General features: G+C 47.4%; 1 protein-coding gene across 6 annotated transcripts in view; it reads right to left on the reverse strand.

The window, feature by feature from the left end:
* Positions 1-136: 136 nt before the first annotated feature.
* The window catches only part of LOC131266769 (trafficking kinesin-binding protein milt), an 83,907-nt gene continuing 60,376 nt past the window's right edge, over positions 137-23,667 (reverse strand). For 4 of the 6 annotated variants that reach the window (XM_058269402.1, XM_058269400.1, XM_058269399.1 and 1 more), the window contains 4 exons: positions 8,411-8,689; positions 6,401-6,601; positions 4,759-6,333; positions 137-4,585 (listed from right to left, as the gene is read on the reverse strand). In XM_058269402.1, the coding sequence (XP_058125385.1) occupies positions 3,618-4,585; positions 4,759-6,333; positions 6,401-6,601; positions 8,411-8,689 (3,023 nt within the window). In that variant the 3' untranslated portion in view covers positions 137-3,617. Of the gene's footprint in view, positions 4,586-4,758; positions 6,334-6,400; positions 6,602-8,410; positions 8,690-13,523; positions 13,543-13,676; positions 13,789-23,667 lie in introns of those variants that run through there. The other 2 variants (XM_058269405.1, XM_058269403.1) reach the window with 2 other exon arrangements.

Raw genomic sequence — 23,667 nt, forward strand, 5'->3', positions numbered from 1 at the left:
CACGATTCATTTCCGTTTCTAGGGATTTTCTTATAATTTCCTTACCTGCCAATACTCTTAAAACCAGGAAAAATCTTTCACTTTTTATACCAACACAACTGAATATGAACGTTTGTTATTTTTTAAATGATTCATGTTTTATTATTTTATTTATTCTCTTATGCGTCACAGGAGTTTTCCAACTCTCAGGTTTACTTTTCCCCATGCCACTGGTCTGCGTCTCGCGATCACTTTCCCGCTTTTCCTTAGCGCTTCCTTTCGCTTTGCCGCTTTTAACAACCTAATAATACAGTGGGTGACTGCTTTTCCGTTCCCAACAACATTTTCCTTTGATTTTCTTGCTGCTTGTCCGTTCCGTTCCGTATCCCGTGTCCTTTCTCTTGTGCCTCGTCCGGTTGATCGTATCGGTTAATTTTCCACAAAAATTTCACTACTGTACTTTTTGAAGGAAGTACCATTTGCTTGTCGTATTTGGTTCACGTTCTGTCCTTCGTTCGTCGAATTGCCTACGGAAAGTTTGAATTGAAACGCCTCAAATAATGTGTTATTTAAAAGGACACCTTCCTTCCCTGCGTTTTTGGATTCTACTCTAGGAGCGTCCGGCTGCTGCTGCTGCTGTCCGTTATAATGTTTAGTAGTAAGTTTCATGTGTGATAAGTAGTTTAAGTGTTCCTCTCCTTTCCCTTTGGCATCAACAAATTGCTCGTTATAACAGTTTCCATCCACCCCCGCTCCCTCCTGCTGGTCTCTCTCGTTCCCGCCCGGGTAATAATTTGTTGCTTTACTTTGTAGCTTTGTCAATTATTATATTCTTTATTTTCACCATTGCTTCTATATAAAAATAAATACTTAACATTCTCGGTTACCGGTCTGTTTTTTAGATGTAACAACAAACTCTCTCCGCCGTTACGGACGCCTTCGTTAGGATTTGTGTATCTTATTAAAACGTCCGCTTCGTTCAATCCGTCTCACACCGCACTGTTCCGTTCCATTTTGCGCTTCCGTAGGATCTCTCTAGTTAAATAATTATCTACACCAGCCCATCATATATACGCAATCAGTCACTCCATTTTCCGTGCCTAACGATCTCCCTCCCCTGTTGTTAGTGCCCTCCTCTTTCTATGTACATTTTCCTTATCCCCGTACTCCCAACTTTACGGTCCGATTTGAAAGGCATCCTAACAACAAACATTGTTGACTCTCAACGCTCTCATTCCTATGTGCCTCGCTTTGCTTTTCCGTTCGTTATCCACCCTTTATCCGGGGATCCTTGTAGCACCGGGGAAAAATAATAATACGAAACAAGCACCCCCTCGTCATTTCGAACAAAAGTGTCGCCTTTTCTTCCTCCTCACAAATCGGTTTGCGCGTCTAAAGATGTGTGTGGTGTTTGGCAAGAGGCTTGTGTGTTTCTCATCGGAAGGTGGAAAAACTCAACGGAACCGCGACGTAGCGATTAGGATACTACCCCGATGGCTTTAAAAGGGTGGGGGCCTAAGATCTACAGTTCTGCTTAAAGACTGGGTAGTTGTTGTTGGTGGTACACGCTAGACACTACGATCGTTTTAGTTTTTGCGCCTTTGCCTCTTCTATCGCCTATCTATTTATCGTCGTTTGCACTCTCTTCAACGATCTAAGGGGCCATTTTTTCCCCCGTTCTAACCGAAGCGCGGAAGCGATTGTGTGTTTAAGAGTAGGTTGTCTTGAATTTAGTACGAAAAAGGAAAGTAATTTTAAAGTAAAATAAAAATAAAAAATATTTCAAACTCGAGCAATATCAACCCACGACGACGACCTCCGGGTTTCCTTGTTGGACTATTTATGTTGGTATGCTACTCCGAAAAGAAAGTAAACGAAATCCAGGATTGTTGTAGCTTTACAGAAAGTTATATCGTGTGCCGATATATTTAAGAAAAGTATAGTAACAGAGGGAGAGGTGCACAATAAACCCTTTGATGCCGGTGGATAGATAGAGTCTCCTCCAGCTAGGGCTTGGTGATTTTGTACTTCTCGAAAGATGTTGGAAAGATAGAAAAGTCACGAAGGGAAACGAGTTCCCTAAAAGTACAGAGTTAGGGTACCGATTTGATGTTAAATGTTCACCATGGGGGAGAAGGAGGGTTGATCCGTCCAGGGTGGGGGTTAGCACGAACTTTTCCAGAGAAAGGTTCGGAACCGGGACGTGGGACCAACGATGCCGATGAGATCTTTTACTTTGCCGGGTCAGTCGGGTGTCGGTTTTGATATTGCTCGGTTGTCGAAAAGAATAAATTTTCATAAAGCATGAAAAGTCGAGTAAATAGTATGAATGATTGAAAGATCTACAATGAAAAAAAAAAAATAATTCGTTGTTCATTGGACTAGAAGTAGAATTAAGTTGTAGAGATGCACCACACACCGTCACATGTTCCACACACCATCCGCCACACGCTAGTAGTTTGTGATGTGCGATATAATTTAAGCGCTCCTACGAGGAACATATCATCCGAGGGCATTCGGAACACGGGAAAGGGGTCTGTACGTCCGGCAAAGGATAACCGGCGTAATCGTAAAACAATTGTCACATCATTCACCGACATCAAAGCAAGCACTGGAAAGAAAGGCAAACTCGATCGCAAACTCACTCGAAGGATGATTTTCTAAGCGCATCCTATCCTAGGAAAAGTAGGCTATGGTAGGGTAGCTTGAAATGAAGGATGATCTTACTATGTTCGAACGAACTTCTGTGTGGATTTCACAGGAAATAGTTTAGGAAGAAGAAAAACAGAAGAGGTTCAGTTCCGTCCCGATTGGACTTACACAGACACACACACACATGCAAACACGCACTAAGCCACACACGGCAGCACGCTTCTCATACACCGGAATGTTTCGGCACGCACCTCATCAGACGAAAAGCCGTTAATAAACTCTACTGCATAAACGATAAGCGTCATCTCTAATCTAAAGTGGCTCTAAAATCAACGACGGAGGATCACAAATACTGAAGTGTTTCTACGGCGCATTTCCGCGGGCAGTTTAAGAAATGTTTCGAGTGAGTGTACGACCATGTTTCCTTCTCCTTCATTGGCGTTTTTGTTCGCAGGGAAAACCGGATGTGGATGTGAAGAATAATTTCTATCGATGAGTATCGATATTGTTTTATCGTAATGTTTTCGCACGGTGTTCATTTGTGGGTTGTACATTCCTTTCGCATGTGTACCGCAATGCTCAATGGTCGAGATATATTGCACCCCTTTCTCTCCCGTGGTTGGGGGAAGGGTGAACGCGTTGGATGGGGAGGGGCGCGATCTGTGGTGCTTAAAACGAAAAGATAATATCCTGTTTGTTTGTCTACTCTAAAAAGTTGGTTAAACAAACGAAGAGAGAGAGATGAACTACAGATACAGTATTCTACATTAAATTCTCTCCTTCTCGCTTCGTTTTAGCTAAATGATTTAAAGATACTAAATAGGGACACAACTTAAAGGTCTAAAAAAAAAGTTCCGAAAGAAAGGAAACGCGACGATTTCTTCTTTCTTGCACCATCTTAGTGATGACGTAATGTGTGCCTTAAACCACTCTCCTATCTCTCTCTCACTCTTCTTGACGCACTTTCACACGAACACAGCAGCCTATTACAGCAGTCCACCTTTGCGGCCAAATAGCAACGAACTGATCGTGCCGTACACACTTTGTCCGAGCGAACGGGTACTTTCCTCTTTCGGGGCCGCCGCCGCCGCTTGCTGCGTTTCCTTTCGGGTATCCTTGCCTTGGTTGGAGGTTGATTTGCTGCCCGCGGAAGATGGTTTATTCCCGCCGACCGTGCCGAGATCTGGTCGGACGCCGGTCCGCCCGGTGGACGCACCGTTCACCGTGCCGAGATCCGGTCGCTGGGTACCTCCGTTCGCACCGTTCATCAGGTTACGGCGAGACTTTTGGCGCTGCATCTGCTTCAGTCGTGCGGCCGTAGTCGGTGAGGCGGTAGCGGCGGGCGACGGACGGTCCGAGTCGTTGCTCGCCACGGAAGAGCTGTCCGAGTCGGAGGACATCGCCGTGCTGATGCCGCTGCTCGCACCGGACGACGACGCCATACTCTTGAGGCTGTCGTGCGAAAGACCCTTGCTCAAGACGGCCTTGATCGTGCGCTTGTCAATGAGGACCGTTTCGTCGTCCGCTTGTTGTTGTTGCTGCTGCTGGTGTTTGCGTCGTTGATCCTGGAGGTGCTTCAAGCTGGTCAGCTGTGCCATCGGGCTGCGTCCGCGACCGGTCGACGCCGTGCTGTACATGGCCGACGAACCGTGTAGGGCGAGCGGACTGATGCCGGGCGGGTGCTGCGGTGGCAGCATGATGTTCTCCAGCCCGATACTCTCCACCTTCTCCATGATCTTGATCGAGCGGAGTGCCTTCTTCTCCAGCCGGGAAAGGGCGACCTTGTTGCGGGAAATAACTCTCGACGCACGGTCGGTGGGGTCGGAGGGACCGGGGCCACCGCTGCTATTGCTGGTCGAGGCGGCAAAGCGTTTGCGAAGGATATCGGCTCCAGATGCTAGCAGACCGGACAGGAGTGGTGGTTCGGGGGACATTGAACGTGTCGGGGAACCATCTGGAAGCGAAAAATGGGAACAGATTATTGAAGTACTCTTGGACTTGGAGCAAACAACGAAGAGCAACGAATATCCAACCGAAAAACTGACGCCTACTACGAACATCCAATCGAATTTCGTAGTGACGCCTACTGTGATTAACGATAATAAGACCAAGTCATTTATTTCTTACCTGGACTATTGCAGGGTGTGACCGTGGGTGAAAAGTTGGGTCCCGCGGGGGTGTTAAGTGCACTGGGGGTAACGGCCTTGATGCCACGCTCGTTCAGCATGGACGCGAGGCCTAGGTTGACGCTGAAAGTCGAGCAGGAGTTGCGCCGCGACAGACTGGACCGTGGCGTCGACGGAGCGGTCGGTTGTCGCGATGGACACTCGGACGCCATCTGCGAGGACATCTGTGACGGTGGCAGACTGAAGGTGACGGCCGTGGTGCCATCGTCCGGATGCAGTACGGTGCTGTTGGTGTAGGTGTAGGTGCATCCGAACGATTGGAACCGCTTGCCCGGGTGATCTTCGGCGTCTTCGTCCTCCTCAACGTCGGAGAGCGAGTACGTTTGAAGACCGAGTTCGTCGAGTCCACGACCACCGCGTATCGTAACACCGGGTCGTTCCTCGAGCAGTCCACTCAGCGTCGGCGTGGCCAACCGTGACCAGTGGTGAAGGGTCTGCGAGCCCTCGATCGGTTTCACAATCTGCAACTTCTCCGGTAGGCGCCACTGGGAACTGCTGTTACCGCCACCGGTCGCCGCCGACGACAGGCCGGACAAGCCGGACGAACCGGTAGACATAATACTGTCCGGCGTGCGGCAACCGAGCGGCATTCCCGACGGCTGCTCATCGTAGCTGTACGTACCGAGCGGGGCATGCTGGAGCATTGCTCGCCTCGCCAACACTTCGGCCGGCGTAAGGCGCTTCAAGGCCGCCTCCAGATCCTTGGCACCCGGTGCACCCGGAATGCCTGGCTGCTGGCCCGTTCCCGGGTAGCCATCGTCCGAGTCGGCGGTAAGGCTTTCGCGCGAGTACGACCGTCCTCCGAGCGAGCTTCCTCCACCGTACATCGTGCTGTAAACCGACGAACCACCACCACCGCCGCTCAGATACGAGTGTGCCATCGTGGTGTGCGATGCGCCAGCATTGGCCGAATTGCCTCCCAGTCCTGGGTAAACGTACGGCGCCATCCGTGGCTGCGAGGAGGAACTCATCGTCATCGAACCGAGCTGCGAGAAACTATCACTGAACCCGTTCGGATTCGCCCGGCTCGCCGTGCGCACCGTTTCGAATACCTTCCGGTACGAGGGCACCTGCTGCTGGCCGCCGACGCCACCTACACCACCTAGCATTCCTCCACGCACCGAGTCGATGCCCGAGTCGAGACTGTGCTCCGAGTAGAGCGACGTTTCCATCAGCTCCGACTGCAGGGAATCGGGTGCGCCACCGGCGAGTGCCGTAATGCCCGGGATGAGCGAACTCCTCGCCAACGGTTGGGCTCGTTTACGCTGCCGCCGCAGCTGCTCCTGCGTTTCCTGCAGCAGATTCAGCACCTCCTGATAGCGCAGCTTGAACTCGGACAGCTCGCCCGCCAGCAGGTTCTGGTTCTCTTTGGTGATGCTGAGCAGCGACGACGCTTCCTCGTTCTCCGACGTCAGCTGATGCAGCCGTATTTCCGCCTCCGACAGGCGCCCCGTGAGGCTGATGATTTGCTCATGCTGCAGCCGGTTTTCCTCCTTTAGTCGCTCGAGTTCCAAATCTGAGGAGAAGAGAACTGCGGTTACTGTGTGGTCCCGGAGCACGACACGACGAAACACGGTACTTACTCAAACCATCGAACTCGCTGTTGGCCGTCGTGAGCTGGTTGGCGATGTCGGCCATCAGCTTGCGCTCCTGCTCCTCGCACTCGTCCGTCTCCTTCACCAGCTGGGCCGTCTCCGTGCGCAGGGACTTGTTCTCCTCCTCCAGGTGCTTGACCTTGCGCTGCAGCAGCTCCAGGTTGATCGACTTCGATGCCGTCGGTGTGACTGTGGGCAGGAGAATAGCAAACGGAAAGCAAATGTTAGTCCAGCGGCCACCTAACATTGGGAAGCCATAGAGAGAGCCTCTCTGAGAGAGAGAGGGAAACGAGGCCGTACGGAATAATTGCATGCAAAAGCACTTGGACGTGGTGGCCGACACTGATAAGGAGATACTGCGACGCTGGTAACACAGCAACGAGCGACGATGACGGACCAACGGCATCATCAGCACGATCGGTTCGCTTATCTCCATTGACCTGTAGCCGCCGGTCGGTTGTGTCTTTCCTCCGCATCGGAATCTCGCTTCGTCGTCTAGGGACGTGCCCCTACCACTACAAAAACCCTCGCCTTATTTTCCTTTAATAGAACGAAGAGGTCGGAGGGGACTAAGCGTAAACCTATAAGGTTCATTAGAGAGAACACTTCACAACCGAACCGTCCTCCTGTTGTTGGAGGTTGCCGTAACCGAACGGAAACTCATTCGTGGCTTCCAAACACACTGAACCTCGAGTTCGCACTGAAAGGCGCCACCACCAAGCGACACGCGAGCATCAGCATTTCGTAACCGAGTTGGAAAACATACTCTGTCTATTGATTTTTGTACGAATGTTTCTTTTTTGTTTTCTTCCCACTAAGGATCAAACACTCCCCAAATAGAATCCGTCCACCGAGAACTGGCGCTACGTTATGCGCCAAAATGGACGGAGAAAACACGACATCTATCGATTTTCAGCTCGATATAATTCCGTTACCGCATTTCTTCGGAAGGAAAAGAGGACATGGAATGTTTTTTTTTTTTTACAATTACCATACAACGACGGCGCTAAAGTCTCCTTCTCGGGCTGGACACACGCAACAAACTGAGGTTTAAAATTAACTTTGACGAGAGCCAGTGTACACAACCCAACACTTCACACACTTTGGCTGATGCACTTCGACTGCATTTGTCGTTGCACTTCGGTCCGGAGTGCTATTGCGTCGTTGTTATGATTGAGCGGGAGGGGGGGAGGAGAAGTAGAAGCAGAAATGATTGCAAATGATAAGCAATAACGCTGGTGGCACCGTTTCTTCCTTCGTCCCGGTTTCCTCCTCTTTTCAATTAGATTAAAACGAATACCGGGGTGACACTTTGAGTAATTTTATATTTGCTTTACACCTCCTCCCTGGGAGATAAATCAAGAGTGGCCGAGAGTCAAGTTCTCGTCAGTCTGGTCAGGGGCTTATCTTGCCCGTGGAGAACAAGTTCATACCTCTGATATCAAACCCCGTTGAGTGGCATTAGATCATTTCGGAACGCAAACGCTTGTCTCCGTCGCGTATGACGCAATCGCTAGTTTCACGTGCTAATATATATGATAGAGCTTACGCCATCCACAAACTCGACGACTCACTGGAGGAAAGTTTCAAATTCTTTCTGTCCACGAAAGGCAGGATTGCAAATATATTAGTCCGTGGTGGCGATTCGATCGGCAAACCTCCACCATTTGTTTTCCCAAATGACTTTCACTCACGTCGCCATTGAGAGCCATTGTGATTCCTTCGCTTATCAGTTGATTTGGTAAAGTCGACTAAAACAAAAGGAATGCTGGCCGCCCCTCGGAGAGGGGTTGTTTGTAAATCAAGGAGTGGAAAAACAAACCCTATGTGTGAGGGTTCGAAAGGTTGGTAAAATAGAGGTGCGGTATTAGAGCCAACTTGTGTCGGGGAAGCTATTAATCAGCACAATTATTGGGAACGCCATCGAAAGCAGTCAACAACGCCTTCCTACAATGAAACCGGGAAAGGTAAGGTTAGGTGGGATCGCACGGGGCTTACCATTTTCACTGGTATCGTCGGCATCGTTCGTCAGTATGCCGATCAGCTCGTTCTTCTGGTGCAGCTCGTGCGAGAGCTGCGCCAGGTTCTCGTTCGTGCCCTTCAGCTCCTGCTCCAGCTCGGCGACCCGGTTCTCCAGGTGCGTGTTCTGCGTCAGCAGCTCCTTGCCGATCTGCACCGTCAGCTCGAGGTCCTTTTCCTTCTCTTCCAGCAGACGCGTTACGGCATCGATGTCATCGTACGCGCGGGTCATTTGGCTCACTCGGTTACCGCATAGGACTGTGTGGGAGAGAGGAAGAAAGGTCGGAACATCTTCATTAGTAACGGATAATTAGGTGTCATATATCGGGGGTGATTGATGAAAGTACGAGCATACAAGGAAGATAAAATCAAAGTAAATGGATTGAACATGATGACACAAACCAGACTTAAATCGAACAGTTTATTGTCACTGGAATTTCCTTTATCAAAGACCGACAGACAAAGAGGAAATAAAGTAGACCACTTGAACACGATAGTTAAGATAGAAATCGATACACTTGAACTTGAAACCGGGAACTACGACGCCACACGCTAATTGCATTCGCGTTCAAGAACGCTCAATCGGAGGTGGAAGTGTTTGGCTTATCGAATTGTGTCACGCTTTGTTGGAGGAAAATTACATTAAGAGGATTAAACCTGCCCATTTGTTCTACTAGAACCCGGGAAGGCCAGATTAGGTATTCTTCTTCTAACGATAGAAAACCAACACCACCTCTTTAACGTTTGCGAGTAAAACCCGCTAAGTGGTTGTTACGAAAACATGTAAAACGTAACAAAAGCAACAAGGTACCACTTAAAAAAGCCACTTTTCGGCCTATGCTTGTTAGGTTTGGAACTGCTTTTATTTTTTAATTTTGCACCCAACACCCAGCAGCTACGATTATGTTGTGTTTGGCCGAGAGAACCGGTGGGGCAAAAGAAATTGTGGTACCATTTCTTCGAGAAGATAGGGCAAAAGTCTGGCCGCGGGTCGTGTTACGCAACCCTCCGAAAAAACAAACAAAACAAAAACGAAACAATCCCAGGAGAAAAGAAACAAATCAAGGAGCTGCCGGCGAAACGAAAAGATTGCTCCAGTTTTCCACCACCACCACACAAAAACCGAAGAAAAGCTCCCCTCGTGACGGAATGGAATCGTGAGCGGAACATCAATATTAGCGCAGTCGGAAAGAAAAGTGGCTCCCATCTCGAGCAGCATCCTCTTTTTCTTATTCTCCTTTCCCAGCTCTAGGGTTTTTTTTGTGGGGTGGGTGGGTGGGTGGTGCTGTGGAATGTTTTGTTATTCGATTTTAATTTTTGTTTGTTTGCCCGATTAATGGAACGATTAAAATGTATTACGTTGGCGGCCCTGTTTTTGGCTTTCCTTTTCAGCGCTAAAAGGGTTTGTGCAATATTTCGGTTTTATTGTAGCATCGGATGATGTAATGTTTTGCATTTAAATGGTGTTTGTAAGAACCGGCAAATTTCGCATTCCAATAACCAAGGATTAATCACCTCACGAAGCATCATTACACGTGATTGCAATAAAACCGATTGGAAGTAAAATAAACCAAGGGGCAAAGAAAGTAAGTGTGAAGCTTAATGGATGACTTGGGAAACAAGAATGGCTCTATGAATGGTTAGATGGCCGCACCTGACAACCCTGGAACACGACACAAATGAGTCTGTCCATGTCACGAAGGACCTGCCGCCGACCGGAGCATGTCTCGTAAAGCATGAAACATTATCACGCTGCAGTTTAGTTGCCTTTTTAGCATCGAACGAGCATTTCGTCGTCGACGAGTCACCTTTGACAGTGATGATTTCGTGACCGGCGAAAGAATAAACTAACCGGTGAACTCCCTTCCTTCTCTTGGGAGTAGCTCTAATGAAGTCATTATGCAACATTCTTCTTCCCCTTCGGGTGTGTTTGTTTGCTTAACACTAGTTTCCCAGCACGGTAAAAAAGAAAACGCCAGAAGGTAAAGGGGGTTGGCATTCCGATCGACAGCACAGGATAAAAATGTACAACAAATTCACGAGGTGTCTAGGTGACTGTTGACCCTCCCCTTCATTTCCTTCACGACACGAAGCCTCATCATCTGGCTGACAATGTAAAAGATGCTTCTCCACACAATCATTCACGGTGAAAAGCTTCGAAAGGTTCCGAAAAAGGTAAATGTCACGAAAAACAAACGGGAACCACCAGCAGCGTTCGGTGTTATTTCGCAAACAAAATTTTCCGACCAACACTCCCCGGGTTGCCAATCGACACTTACAACAACAGGCCATTGTTCGGAAAGGATGTCTATTTTATTTATCTTAGGTCGATTCGATTTATCTGTCGAACGTTTGAAACATTTTTCGCCAACCATGAAGGGCAACACAAAAATAAACCTGAACGACGAATTATCGAGACCACCATCTCTCTCTTCGGCGGGTTATGAGATGCTGGTTGACGTTCGATCCATTTCCAACGTTCATTGTGTCCATAAATCCAATTAATATTGCCAATCACCAGACGGTGCACGATCGCGATCTGTTAACATGTTAATCCTTTCATTGGCCGAAAACGCGAAAATCGTGAGATGAAAGTGACACAAGTGTCGTGAGAGACGGGGAGACAACCCGTCCGGGGGACTGTAAAGGGACACAAGTGGATTTACTGCTGACAAATGTGTACCACCTTCTCCTACTGAAGGGGGAAACTACCTGTTCCAAGATGGTGGAAACTGGTTTGTTTGGATAATATTTGTATGGGGAGTATTTTCCTAAACCCTATTTGCTGAAAAACGGCAATCGCTATAAAAATTTACTGTTATTGACAGTCATAATGCTTAGCTTCTATTCTCTAAGCCGCGGCGGGGGTTTTAGGTTTCACTTTCCATCCACGTTTGTGGGCGATCGATGTGAACCACTTTCGGGTTCCCGATCGCCGGAGGAAGATATCGCCGAGAACTAGTAATTTATCGACTGACACTCCACCGTCGTCGTTGTCTCTCGTTGTTGGCTGCTTTATCTTGCCATCATCCAATCGGCCAGGTCTCGCTCCTCGTCTAACGAGCCGAGAGATGATGTACGATCATCTTCGATCTCGCGCATTACACCATTACGCAAACATTCGGTCAAACAAACAAACGCAAACAGCCTCCTCTTATTAACCCCTTCGCGAGCGAGCGATCGATCGAAAACGAGCTCTGGATTTTCCGCCGCTCGCTTTTCTTCCTTCTTTCCGACGTCGGGGTTTCGACCTTTCACTGGCGGCGATCGTTCGGTTCCGGACGTTCGGAAAACGCCGTGGGCCCCGGTTTGCAATCGATCGCGGCCGTTGTTGTTGTTCAACTAAAAGCATTTGGGGGGCTTTGAATTTCGGTTTTCTCCGCTGGGACGCCGGGGGAAATGGGATCGAGGTTTGTGCAGTTTTCAAAAGTGCCTTTAATTAGACGACCTTTGCGGGGGCGGAAAGGTCCTTGGGGAATCGATCGGTTCCTGGTGTAACGACACCTTTTCCTACCACTTTCTTCACCACAAAAAGAAAACTCCACGGCAAGCAAGAAGAGGTTGTGTAAAGGCGCTGATGTTGTCTTCCCGATAAGCGATCATCTTGAACATAAACATTTAACTTCAATGGAACGTTTCGGTGGAGAGTTGGAGGCTGCAGAAAGTAATAAACCTCAACAACAACAACCAAATATCAACCTTCCTTTTTTCTTTCCTTCCCGTGTATGAAAATACCACCAGGTTAACGGAACCCTTGTCGAGTGTTTCATTGCACCTGAAGCGTTGGCCTTCTCGAAAACCATTTCCCCCTTCTTCCATCGATCGATCTTCCGCCGCACGCCAACCGTTTGGACTGACATTAGAATCGAAGGGGAGAGTTTGAAAATTTTCCCAGACTCCACGAAAACCGGTCACTGGCAGCCACACCTTGCTGCGGCTGTCTGCACCCTCTTAGGCGCCCGCAAAACTGAGTGACTAACGATGTCGGCGCGATCCTCCACCGAGCGGGGGCTATTAAAATATTTATTGTTGATCGGAGGAAAAGTTCAAACGAACGAACGTTGCGAAGGGCTCTGGCAAAAGGTTTTCCACCCCGCCGGCGGTGGCGGAGGAGGAGGTTTGGTTGGCACTGGAATGTACCTTCTTGTGCGCCGTTTTTGCGTCAGATCAGATATCAAGCAGCCGAAGCGACTAACAAGATGCTGAATAGGAAAGGGAGTTGGGGCAAACAAACGGCCAAGCCTTAGGTCTAGTTTAATTTAATTTCATTTACTTGTTTACGTTTGCTCCCGCGTGGGGCGAAGGGAACGAATGCAATTAGTGGCGCCATCGGCGACCACCAGAACAACATTCCAATGTGCGAACGATAAGGAAGTCCCGGGAACAGGTTGGTCCTGGCAAAAAAAGGCACCACCAACGGGTTTGTTTTAAGATTTCGCTATCGAATTCAATATCAAAAGCGAGCAAATTTATCGAAAAGCCCTTTCCGAAGGGTGGACCCGCTGAGTGAATGCATTAAAATTGCCTTTGCCTTTTCGCGGTTGGAGAAATTATTAACAGCATTTACATAACACGACGCCGGAGCACAACAGGATCATGAAATGGTATGCCTCCACGGAGCGCGCTAATTGACGATGGTCAGGGGCTCGTTAAGGGCAAACAAGTAGGGTCACTTTCTATCTCGGGTTCATTTCCTTGGATTGTTTTCGGTTTTCCCATTTAGATTTGGATGTGGCCGTGGGCGATATCAGGCCTACGATCGTTTGGATGGAAAGTTTTCTAGCAAACGAGCGAGAGAAACATGAAGTTTAGAAAGATATGCAATTGGCTACACATAAGAGACACATTTGGATTCAGTTTAATAAGGTTCGATAGCAAAACAGGTAGAGTAACACAAATTAAACATAATTTAGCAAAAAGAAAACACACACACGCAAATAACAAACGAAAAATAAATAGTGCTCATTCTGAAAACACATAACATATAATCAAACAAGAATAGCAACAACCCGTTACCAGGAAATACTTAAATCAAAATCGAACACACACACACAAAATGTAGTTGGTAAATCCGTCCTGGAACTCTTCAAACCTGGCCGAACAACACCGTCTTCTCCTCCTCCACCACCACCACCATCTCTCTCGCGTGATCTTCGGTGCGATTTAACACTCGTGAAGCTGCTCGAATTGACAACCACCGTGCTCTGTGCACCACAAGCGCCTTCACTCCGACTACTTAGCGTACTTCTGGACGAGGGAAGCGCCTGATCGACGACGGAGGACGCGGCGGACGATCGGGATCGGGATCTGGCCCGCCGGATCGTGGACAGGAGCGATCGCGATCCGAAAATCCCCTGCGAGGAGGAGTCCTCTTCCGTCGGTTCGTCATCGTGGCGGGCTTTGGGAGATCGTTTCTTAAGTCCGGTCCAGCTTTTGGGAGTTCTCCTGTGAGGTCTCGTTTCGTCCTGGAAGCACTCGGTCGAGGAGGAGGCGGACGATTGGTCCAGATTTCCGCCGGGACGGACGGACGTTCTCACCACCGGCTCCGAGTGGCAACTCTGGTCGTCCGGTTCCGTTTCCGTCCCGCTGGCATTCGTATCCTCTCCGTCGGTTTCACCGCCCGCCAAGCTGGACCCGGCATTCTTCGCCTTCTTCTTGCGAAACACATTCACGGCACGGGACAACATTTTCAACAATTCGCAAACGGAGGCGGTTCGTTCGTTCGCGATCGTTTAAGTTCATTGATTTACCACCAATAATTACGCAAGGTACATTTTAACGGAACGTCGATCTTTCAGAAAACCAGAAATGGCTTGCTTGGAAAACACATTTTCATACAGTCTGATGTTGGCACTTTGTTCACGATCACACTTTTAATAAAATCTGCAAATAACTCGATAATGGTTTTCAATTGCGAAAGTTGGGAAAACCCCTATTAAAATTTGGGAAAATGGTTTCCCCCCAAACGGCGAACCGTTTTTCACCGTTTCACAATCGCACACCGCAAACTAAGCGGGCGATTTCCACAACTCGATCGAACGGAAGATAAATAATCAAATTATGATTAACCCGTTTTCAGCCAACGAGGAAAACGATTGCGCTGTTCGTCTTGAGCGTTCCCCCCCCCCAAGCTCTCCCCACTCTCTTCGACCCAGACGAATTCGGAAAATGTGTTTCCAGCTGCTGGAATTTGCATAACGGTGCTCGGGGGAGGCGCACATATTTCTGAACCAGCCAACGTTATCTAATGCAACCCTAATTGCACCATCGCAAAACAATGTTGCAAATCATCGCAGCATTGCAAACGGCAAGAACAACCGTGTGCACATTTTTGCGAGCAACCCACCCCCCGGTTGAGCTTAAGTGATTTCCATGGGACAGGGGAGGGGGGAAAGAAACGGGCATTAGAATAGGCAACATAACCACCATTCCTAACGACCGGAACAACAAACCCTCCTTCGTCTAACGACGACGGATATGAAGGTAATGGACGGAAGGGAACGCTTTAAATAAGTCATGCATTTTCGCGTTACGATGCACACACACAAATCATCCTTCTCTTTCTCGGCTGCACCTTCTTGTAATGATGTTGCTGAAGATGATCATGATGATGACCTGGCACGATAAACCACCAGCAGTCAGATTCAATTTAGGGCGCTGCTAATTTGCCACTCAGTCAAACGGAGATGTTTCCCGAGATTTCCAATTCTAGGATGATCGCGAAAATCCATCCCTGTGCAGGTTAACGTACCTCCGCTTCTTCCCCTTTCTTTCTCCCATCTTCCGGTGGTAGGAAATCGAGTGTAGCCGTAACGATTCCATTACTCAAGACCATCCTCCCGTCGCAAATGACGTGAGATAAGATTTGCAAAGCCTCTTCGGAGCAGCTTCATCGCAACGCAGCTAATGCTAATAACGTTCCAGCTGAAGCGGGATTCGTTCTTTTTCCCAGTTTTTTCTTCCATCGCTCACGGTCATGGCCATCGGGGGGGGGGGGGGGGGGGGGGGGGGGGGGGGGGGGGGAGATGGGATTGCAATGCCTTGCAGATGGGGGAGATCTTTACGAGTTCAATTACTGCAACGAATGCAAAGGAAACGTTGAATAAAAAAGGAAGGGGGATCGTTATTTCGCGAGATCAACTTTCAAAGACCTCCCACAACGGAACATTTCCGTTTGACACCTGTGGCATGCGCCCGTCTTCGCTTGAACGAAGGTTTCACAATGTTGTTGTGTGTGTTTGCCCTTTAAAGGGTGAACCGGGACTAAACAAAAGACAAGCACAAGCAACCTCAATGCATCTGAGAGATGTCGCAGTCAGAGGGATGCGCACACAAAAGTGCACTTGTTCAGTGGGACAAACATCATCATCCACCAACGAGACCGCTCTCTTTTCCGATGCATAATGAGCCATGTTGAACATATGTTCCAAGCAGAGGGGGGTTGTAATGCGAATTGGTGCAATGGCACAACAACAATGTGACCCCAGGTGCAACATTCTTTGACAATACAGTTGTACAGTTATCTTCCTCCTCCGGTCTGTTGATCATTTTATTATTTGTTTCCCATTCGCTGAGAGAGAAAAATTATGGAAAATGCCACACTCACTTCCTCCGGGAAGGGGGAACTAAAGGAAAACAACCCCCATCCCGTCCGAGTTATGAGATGAAAACTGGACGAGGAAAAAGGTGGGCAAAAATGTGCAGACAAATCTTCTAACGATATTACGAGGAAAAGAAATGCTTGTGTCTGGAAAAAAAGTGACACTGGTGAATGTCAACTTGTGTACGTGTATGTTCACGTGCGCATTATGAGAAATTCCGTACAACGTTTCATCATTACTCGCTCTACTGCCGCAACCATCCCGGCCCTTAAGGAGCCTGCAGGGGTCAATGAAACCTCACAGCGGTGCTTGAGAGAAGTTATTGGAAAATGTGTTCACGCAACGACATGACAGAAACAACGTACTTGAAGGAATTGTTGGCATATTTGTCAAGGAAAAAAAACACATGGAGCGCCGGGAAAATCGTTCACTCCGGAAAAGACCGAGATGACTAGCAGGTAAATGACCAGCTTTCCTCTTTCGCCTCTCCTGCAAGCGCGGAAAGGAAAACATGCTCGGACATGGCATTTCCCAATTGATGGCCAATTATTTCGGGAAAATTGAAGCTAATTTAAAAGACTTCAGCGTCGACCCGAGCCGACCTCTAACGATGGTTGCGTGTTGTTGTTATGTGTGTGTGGCATTGCTGGAAGATCAGTTGGTCTCTTTTAAGGCGAACCCAAACATACTCCTTGGGTTGTTATGTTCGGCTAGTTATAGAGCATCTTACTTCCATTGGGAGGAAAAACCTCTGTTTAGATTTACGCAAGAGTTGTCCAATGTTATCACAGTTCCAATTGAAAGTACTCTCCAAATAATTTTTTCGATAAACACACAGCTTCAGTCCAACTTTGCTCGGAAAATTCAACACACACACACACGCACACAGTGTGACACGGGCCCTTCATCAAACGCGTTGGTCAAGCACATGCGCACCGCGTGCAAAAAACCACTGGGAATTGGAAACTCGACGGTGTTTTGTTTCGGGGCTTGGGACCGCCGGTAGCAAATCACCGACCATCGAAACTTTCCGACCACGTCTGGGGTGTTGTCTGGGGGGAAAATTGATAGTTTTCACTTCACTTTTCCACCAGTCTGGCCAGTCATTTCTTTTCGGCCGATAGAAAGGTGGTGTTTTTGAATCACTTTTCCACACTATCCCTCTCTCGTTGTTGCATTATCTGCACCGACGTCACTAAAAACATGGGCGACACACAACTCGGAACTTCTCCCACCCCACCCCGGGTCGGTCTCGGTCCGGAGGAAATCCGGTGAAATAATGGTGGCCAAGAAAGAAAAAAAAACAACAACAACCACCGATCAATTATCAAACAACCATTCGCGATTGACGGTTGGAAAATGAGGAAATTACATCGCAAGGCCGAACACGGGGCGAAGGAAAAACTATTTGGTTAACTAAACGCACACAACGTTGGTGGAAACTATTTATTTATCTCTTCACTGTTGTTTTGCTTTTTGCAGATTTTTTTTCCTCTGCATTTTCAACACTGTGTTACAGCAGCATCACAATTTTGGTTTTGCATCACCATCCACAACACGGCGGAGTAAACACTATGGTTTATGATAAATTTTCATTAGCTTTCTTCAATGAATCCCGAATTTGTAATTTCAAAACTATACAGGAAAATTGCCTCCTATCTTGAGCAATACTCAGCTAGCACTAGGTTCGTACGAGGGACCGGAATTTTCATTCCATCCGTGTCTTCTCAACCGGAGGGGAAACTATTTCTACGTTTTCGACTCGCAGGTCACAGAATGAAAAGAGTCCGCGAGGCAAACGGATGCTGCGCAGAGGTACTCTTACATTCCTTGAACTCATTTCCCGGGATGCAAAAGGAGACAAAAACAAATCGGAAGGAAAAACGGACGGACGGTAAGCAATAATTATTTCCCTTACGTAATCGAACCAAAACATGTTCAATTAAGATGTTTCCATTATTCAATTTAGAAGACAAACAGTAGCACTTGTTAAAGTTCAAATTAAATAATCACCCTCGGCTACGTATTCTAAACATACAATTCAACCAACGAATAGAATGATATAACCACATCGAAAGCATTAAGCAAGCGACAACACAGAACTGCACATGAAGCTGCATATATATTTAACAACATTCGGCAACGAAACGGAACGTAAGAACGTGCTGTTTTATGGAAAACTCACAACACCGCGCCTGAGGTTGGTGCTTCGATAGACACAACAATATTAAAACATTGTGAAATACTTCCAACCGAGACAGAGAGAGTTGGAAAGACAGGGCGGTGAGTGAACAAGCGATGGAAAATATGAAAATCGGACCTGCGCACCAAATGCGGTACTCGTCGCGAATGTGAAAAGGTAATGCAAGGTGATGTTGGCGAATGTGAGTATGAATAAAAATATAACATCAAAGCCTTATGCGAGAATTTATAAAAACATCGAGGTATTGGCAAAACTAGCTAAGAAAAATCTCTAGCAAGAAGTGCAAAAGAAAGCAGATGTTGCGGTCAAAGATGGACCTGCATTTCGTACGTGTTTTTTTCCCCTTTTCCTTAAAGCAAAAGGGGTGTCGTCTTCGTCTCCGTTCGCAAGGGGTTTGGGCGATCGATATTTCTATTCTCACGTAGACACGGATGACGTTGGAGGAATCACGTAGACACGGGCTTTGGGTTTTTGTTGTTTACAGAACATTACATTTTTGGCACGCCAAATTCACTTTGAACACAGGTATTGGTTGTGATTGTGTAAGATATCTTAGATTATCCTTTTGTTTTAAGATTTGGCTGTTCCGAGGCAGTGATGAGGGAAGGTTGAATTAAACTTGCATCCTTTTCCCCACTGTTGTTTACAGATGTCCTACAGGGAAATTGGCAAAGCACACACCAAACAGGAGCTTGACTTTATGCCATCCTTTTGCTTGCAAACACATTTATATCCTTTTTCATAGCAACGCAGTTAAAGAATCAACTCCAAATGACGCACAAACGAAACGATTTTAATCTCCCTTCAAAAGGGGATTTTCTCGTTTACACTCACGAACTGTCAAACGCAAACTGACTCGCAGGATATCCGTGCGTTTACTTCGTCCTTTGCGACGAGTCCTGCGGTATAGGTGAGTATAGGTGTGCGTGTGTTCTCTCATAATGAACACCACGCCTGCACCATCTGATCCAGCTGATTTTTCGTGCGTTGGGAGGAAAATCGATACCCGGACACGAATAGAAATGTTGTCAATAACAAGGAAGTTTTCTTACCAACCAACGTAATTGAAAGTATTTTACTGTCAACTGGTATTTCCCGTACACAAGTCAAGTAATAAAACTATGTTCGTGTACTGTGAACTTTGAAATTGGATCAAGTGGAAATCCTTTACCTCCGTTTTCCCCACCCTCGTAAGGTTCTTGTGTTTCAAGAAGGTAAACAATAGAAGCAACACAATGAAGACAACAGAATGCAGATGGAAAAATGGACCGGACACGCATCGGGGATTAGCGTGTCTCCTCTTCTCCGTTGTACCGAGAGCCCTTCCTCCAGCATTCCCTCCCGGTTGTCGCAGTGTCACACTTTCCAACGTCATTGCTATGGCTTCGATGCGTTTAAAACGCATTTCGTTCTATTGCGAGCTCCGTACACGATTCGTCACGCCAGTTTTTCCCGGCAAGGGGAGGAAAATCTCTTAAGCACGACCGCGGGCGGGCGAGAAGCGGTAATAATTATTTTCATTTCTCATTTCTATCCAGCTTAAAATGGATTTCTTTAAGTCGGGCTGGGGTGCAGCAGCAGAGAAAGTATGCACGCGCGTATGCAAACAAATCGACGATGTACAGCAAAAATCGATTCCGGCTCCGAAAAAAGGGTCGTGACGAGCGCGAGAGATCGGGCTTAAAATGTTTAAAAATCGGTCAATCGGAAACGGGCCCTTCGCGAGTGACAATGTAATGATGGAGGCTTCCCAGCAGCGACGTCTGGCGCCACGAAGATTGCCCGATGGCGTAACATAACGGATGTTTTTTGTTTTCGGGGAGTGTCGCGCTTTACAAGACGACGTTCGTTCCACCCGGGGGGGTCTCTGGATTTGTTTGAATCGATTCGATGCAATTCGTCTTCAGTTTTGTCCTGCTGTGTGTTCGACGACGGTGTGTTTACATAAATTCGGAATCGATCGACCGTTCGAATTGGAACCATCCGGTGAAGAGGAGATGCCTAAAATAACAGAGCAGTTAACAAATGAGAGACAAACACACACAAGCTGTAAACAAACCTTCGGGCGGGTTGGTTTAACAAAATTTTAATTTCACACCCATTAAAGATTACCTCTTGATGGAGCCATAAATCAGCGGTTCGTTTTCATCGTGTCAGTGACTTTCGGGCCCTAAACAATTGGACCCATTTTTACGGGGTCATCAACACATCGTAATATGTTGACGTGCATTTCCCTTTCCCGTTGGAACGTTTCATTAAAATTTACCCTAGAAAAAGGGAATAAAGAACAGCCTATTAGCCGCCACAAGCGCTCATTATAAATCCAATGAATTCAGTGAGAGCAAACATCCGGATGGAAACTTATTTACGGCCTTTGAGCTTCCACCGGACAGACCGACAGCGACGGTAGAATAAGAACAATATATGCTTAACCTTTCCAGTTGGAGTGAAGATTAAACGAGGATAGAGGGGAGCTTTTTCCGATCTCTGATCAAACATTCCATTCTTCCAAGGGGAACAGAGAAAAATTCCCATGCGATGATTTAAGAGACCATCGTAAGAAAATTCGTTTTTTCGACCACCTCCTGTGCTAGCGCATCATACATTAATGATCATGAGCATTTCTTTTGCCAACAAATTCGGCCTCCAAAAAAACTAATAAAAGCAACCGACCGCAAATGGGGATTCTCGGTGTTGGCAATTTTCCTCGTGAGGTCAAACCTTCGCACAAACCGCGAACGGTCGCACGTATTTTATGTTGATGAACGTGAGCTTCTCGACAGACGGACTGAACCTGAAGAGCAGTGCAAATAATCATTTGCAATAACGTGACGAGCGGAGGGGGGAAATTTACTACTATGTGCCTGTGAAAAGTTCTGACCACCCGTGGGAGCACCTAAACGAGCAGGGAAGTTTCTTTTGTGTAACTTTTCGTTTGATCAAACAAAACCATCTTTCCTTATGGTACTTCAACGAAGGAAAGAATATTTTTTGAAGGACACATTTCACGTACGAACTCTTTAAAAAACAACACGAAAAAATCACCGACAGTATTGTAAAAACCGTTCATATCCACCGTAGGCTAAAGGAAACTAACTAAATCAACTACCTGGGAGAGAAAACTTTTCGCAAGGCACGTTGATTTACGTCATGCGTTTGAGAACGCCCGACCATAAACATGCTCCAGAGGCCAACAAATGAAACGTCGACGTGGTGACGACGCCGTCTGGCCACTTAAAAATAATGTTCAATTTCCTTTTCACACGAGTCGCGCAAAAAACCATTAAACATTAGAGAGAAGGTGTTGCAAAAACCAAAAAACAACAACGGGGAGCAAAAGTTTTTAACGCCAAGAAACAAAGAGTACCACATGCACAACAATAATTGGAGCAACGCAGCAGCGCAAAAGTAATGTAGCGTGTGGTTTTAGTTTGGGGTGAAAACAAGCTGAGAAAATCTACGTCCAAGCCCGAAAAAGATCAACCTCTTCCAGGGAGGAAAGGTAAAAGCACGTTGAAAACAAGAAACAAGTGTAAGTAAAACACCGATGAAGGGTGATCCCATTCGATTTCCTTTGGCGCTCACCACTTCCGCTTGCAATAAAACACTAGTTCGGTCCGAAAAACCCGATGGACAACCCACCACAACCCGGACGAAGGCGGAGTTCCCAAACCAAACCAACCGCCAAGCCAAAGTCTCCGTGGGAATGTGGTAAATATTTTACGCAATGAGAATATATTTGCAATCAAGGTAGGCCGCAACCGGCGAGGCGTCGTGTTCCAGCATAAAAGCCCTCCTTCCAGCCGGGTTTGCCAAACCCTAATCGACGGGTCACGTACTCAAGGGACACAACCGAACGGGGAATGGTGAATTTTTCCGATTTTATCTTCATACCAGCACGTCGGCGTGAGCGAGATTTTGCGGTTCAAAGGCGTAGCAATGGTTGCAACCTGCAGAGGCCAAGCTTTTCAGCCAAAGCAAAAGGTCGTCCCGAAAACCGCGCGGGGGGGTTCGTCGCTTGCCGACGACAAACAAACGCAGTTCGTGATCGCTCGATCCGACGGCGGAGGGTTGATAATGGTGTGTCGCGAAGAAAAACGTGCCCGTCGCGCAACGATTAGGGGGAGGAAAACATAGTGATAAACATATTTTACACCACAATTCGATTCCCACCCCACCCAAGGGGGAGGTTCGTCGTCGGGCGAAAGTGAACCTAATCACGAACGAAAAGGCGTCGTCGATATGACACGCGGTGCAAAGTAAGAGTATCGTTCCCACTTTTGACCGTGGGGTCATTTTTTCCAACCGACGACGCTTATTTTCCGGAGGCGTTCTTTCCGGAACGTGTGTTTCCCGCTTTGGTGTTCCGGAACCAACGTTAAACCACATCGAGGCAGCGAAAGTTTCGTCGCGGAACGAATGGGAAAGTACACTTCTTCGCTGGATGACCAGAACGCGCTCGCGCCCACCGACGACGATGGGGGCTTTTCCCCGGCCCAGCCCATAATTGCAATCCGAAGTAAAAGTGTGCGCCCCCCGTGTGCGGGAGGGGTTTCTTGCTTGGGCGGAAATTGGAAAATATGAATGGGACACATTCCGGAACGGAAATCGGAAAATCGAAACCCAGGCCGCCCAGCGATAACGGCGTGGTGGAAGAAAGTAAAAGCCCTTTTCGGGCGGGGGTGAGTGAGAAGTAAAAGAGGCGGACAGCGCCCCCCAAAAATTTCATTTCCGAAGACATTTCCTTCCAGCAACACAATGAGGAAGATTTTGTAACAAGTTGCTATTGATTGCTACGAGTTTCATTATCGGTCGTGTTAAATAACAACTTAGCGCGTGGATTAAACAGCTTATCACCTCAAAACTATTGTCTGTTAGTGTCTTTTCAAACTGTTTCGATAAGGTTTAATGGAGAAAAACTCGTATAAAAGGCGTTGGAATCCAGGAAAGTTCACACAATGCGGAATGATTAAGACATTTTCTCAAAAGCACTCCACTTCCATGAAATGCCCTGTTACTCCCCTTGGCGTAAATCGACACCGTACACCCCCCACACCCACCCACGCATGCCAAGAAGCTGTCCACACGTTTACACATTGCGCATTGTTTATGGCAGCATCACTTCGCTTCGATCGTAGGGAAATTGGACCACTTTTCCCATACGCGACGACTCGCTCCTCGACTCGACTCGGGGATGAAAAATAAAGTTATAACATCAGCTGTGCATACACAGCATTACTTCCCTTCTTTGCTCTTCCCTTCTCCTCCCCATGGTCCAAAAAGAAAACGGGTGGCGCGATCAAGTACAAATAAAATTTCGCGATCACGAGAAGGTGCCGGAGGTTGCATTATTATGTTTCTTTTCTTTACCTTCCCTTGTTTGTTTTCTTCTGTTCACACGAGCCTGCCAATAGAGCGCGGGCAGAAATGCG

The sequence above is a fragment of the Anopheles coustani genome, chromosome 2 (assembly GCF_943734705.1).
Source record: "Anopheles coustani chromosome 2, idAnoCousDA_361_x.2, whole genome shotgun sequence".
NCBI lineage: Eukaryota > Metazoa > Arthropoda > Insecta > Diptera > Culicidae > Anopheles > Anopheles coustani.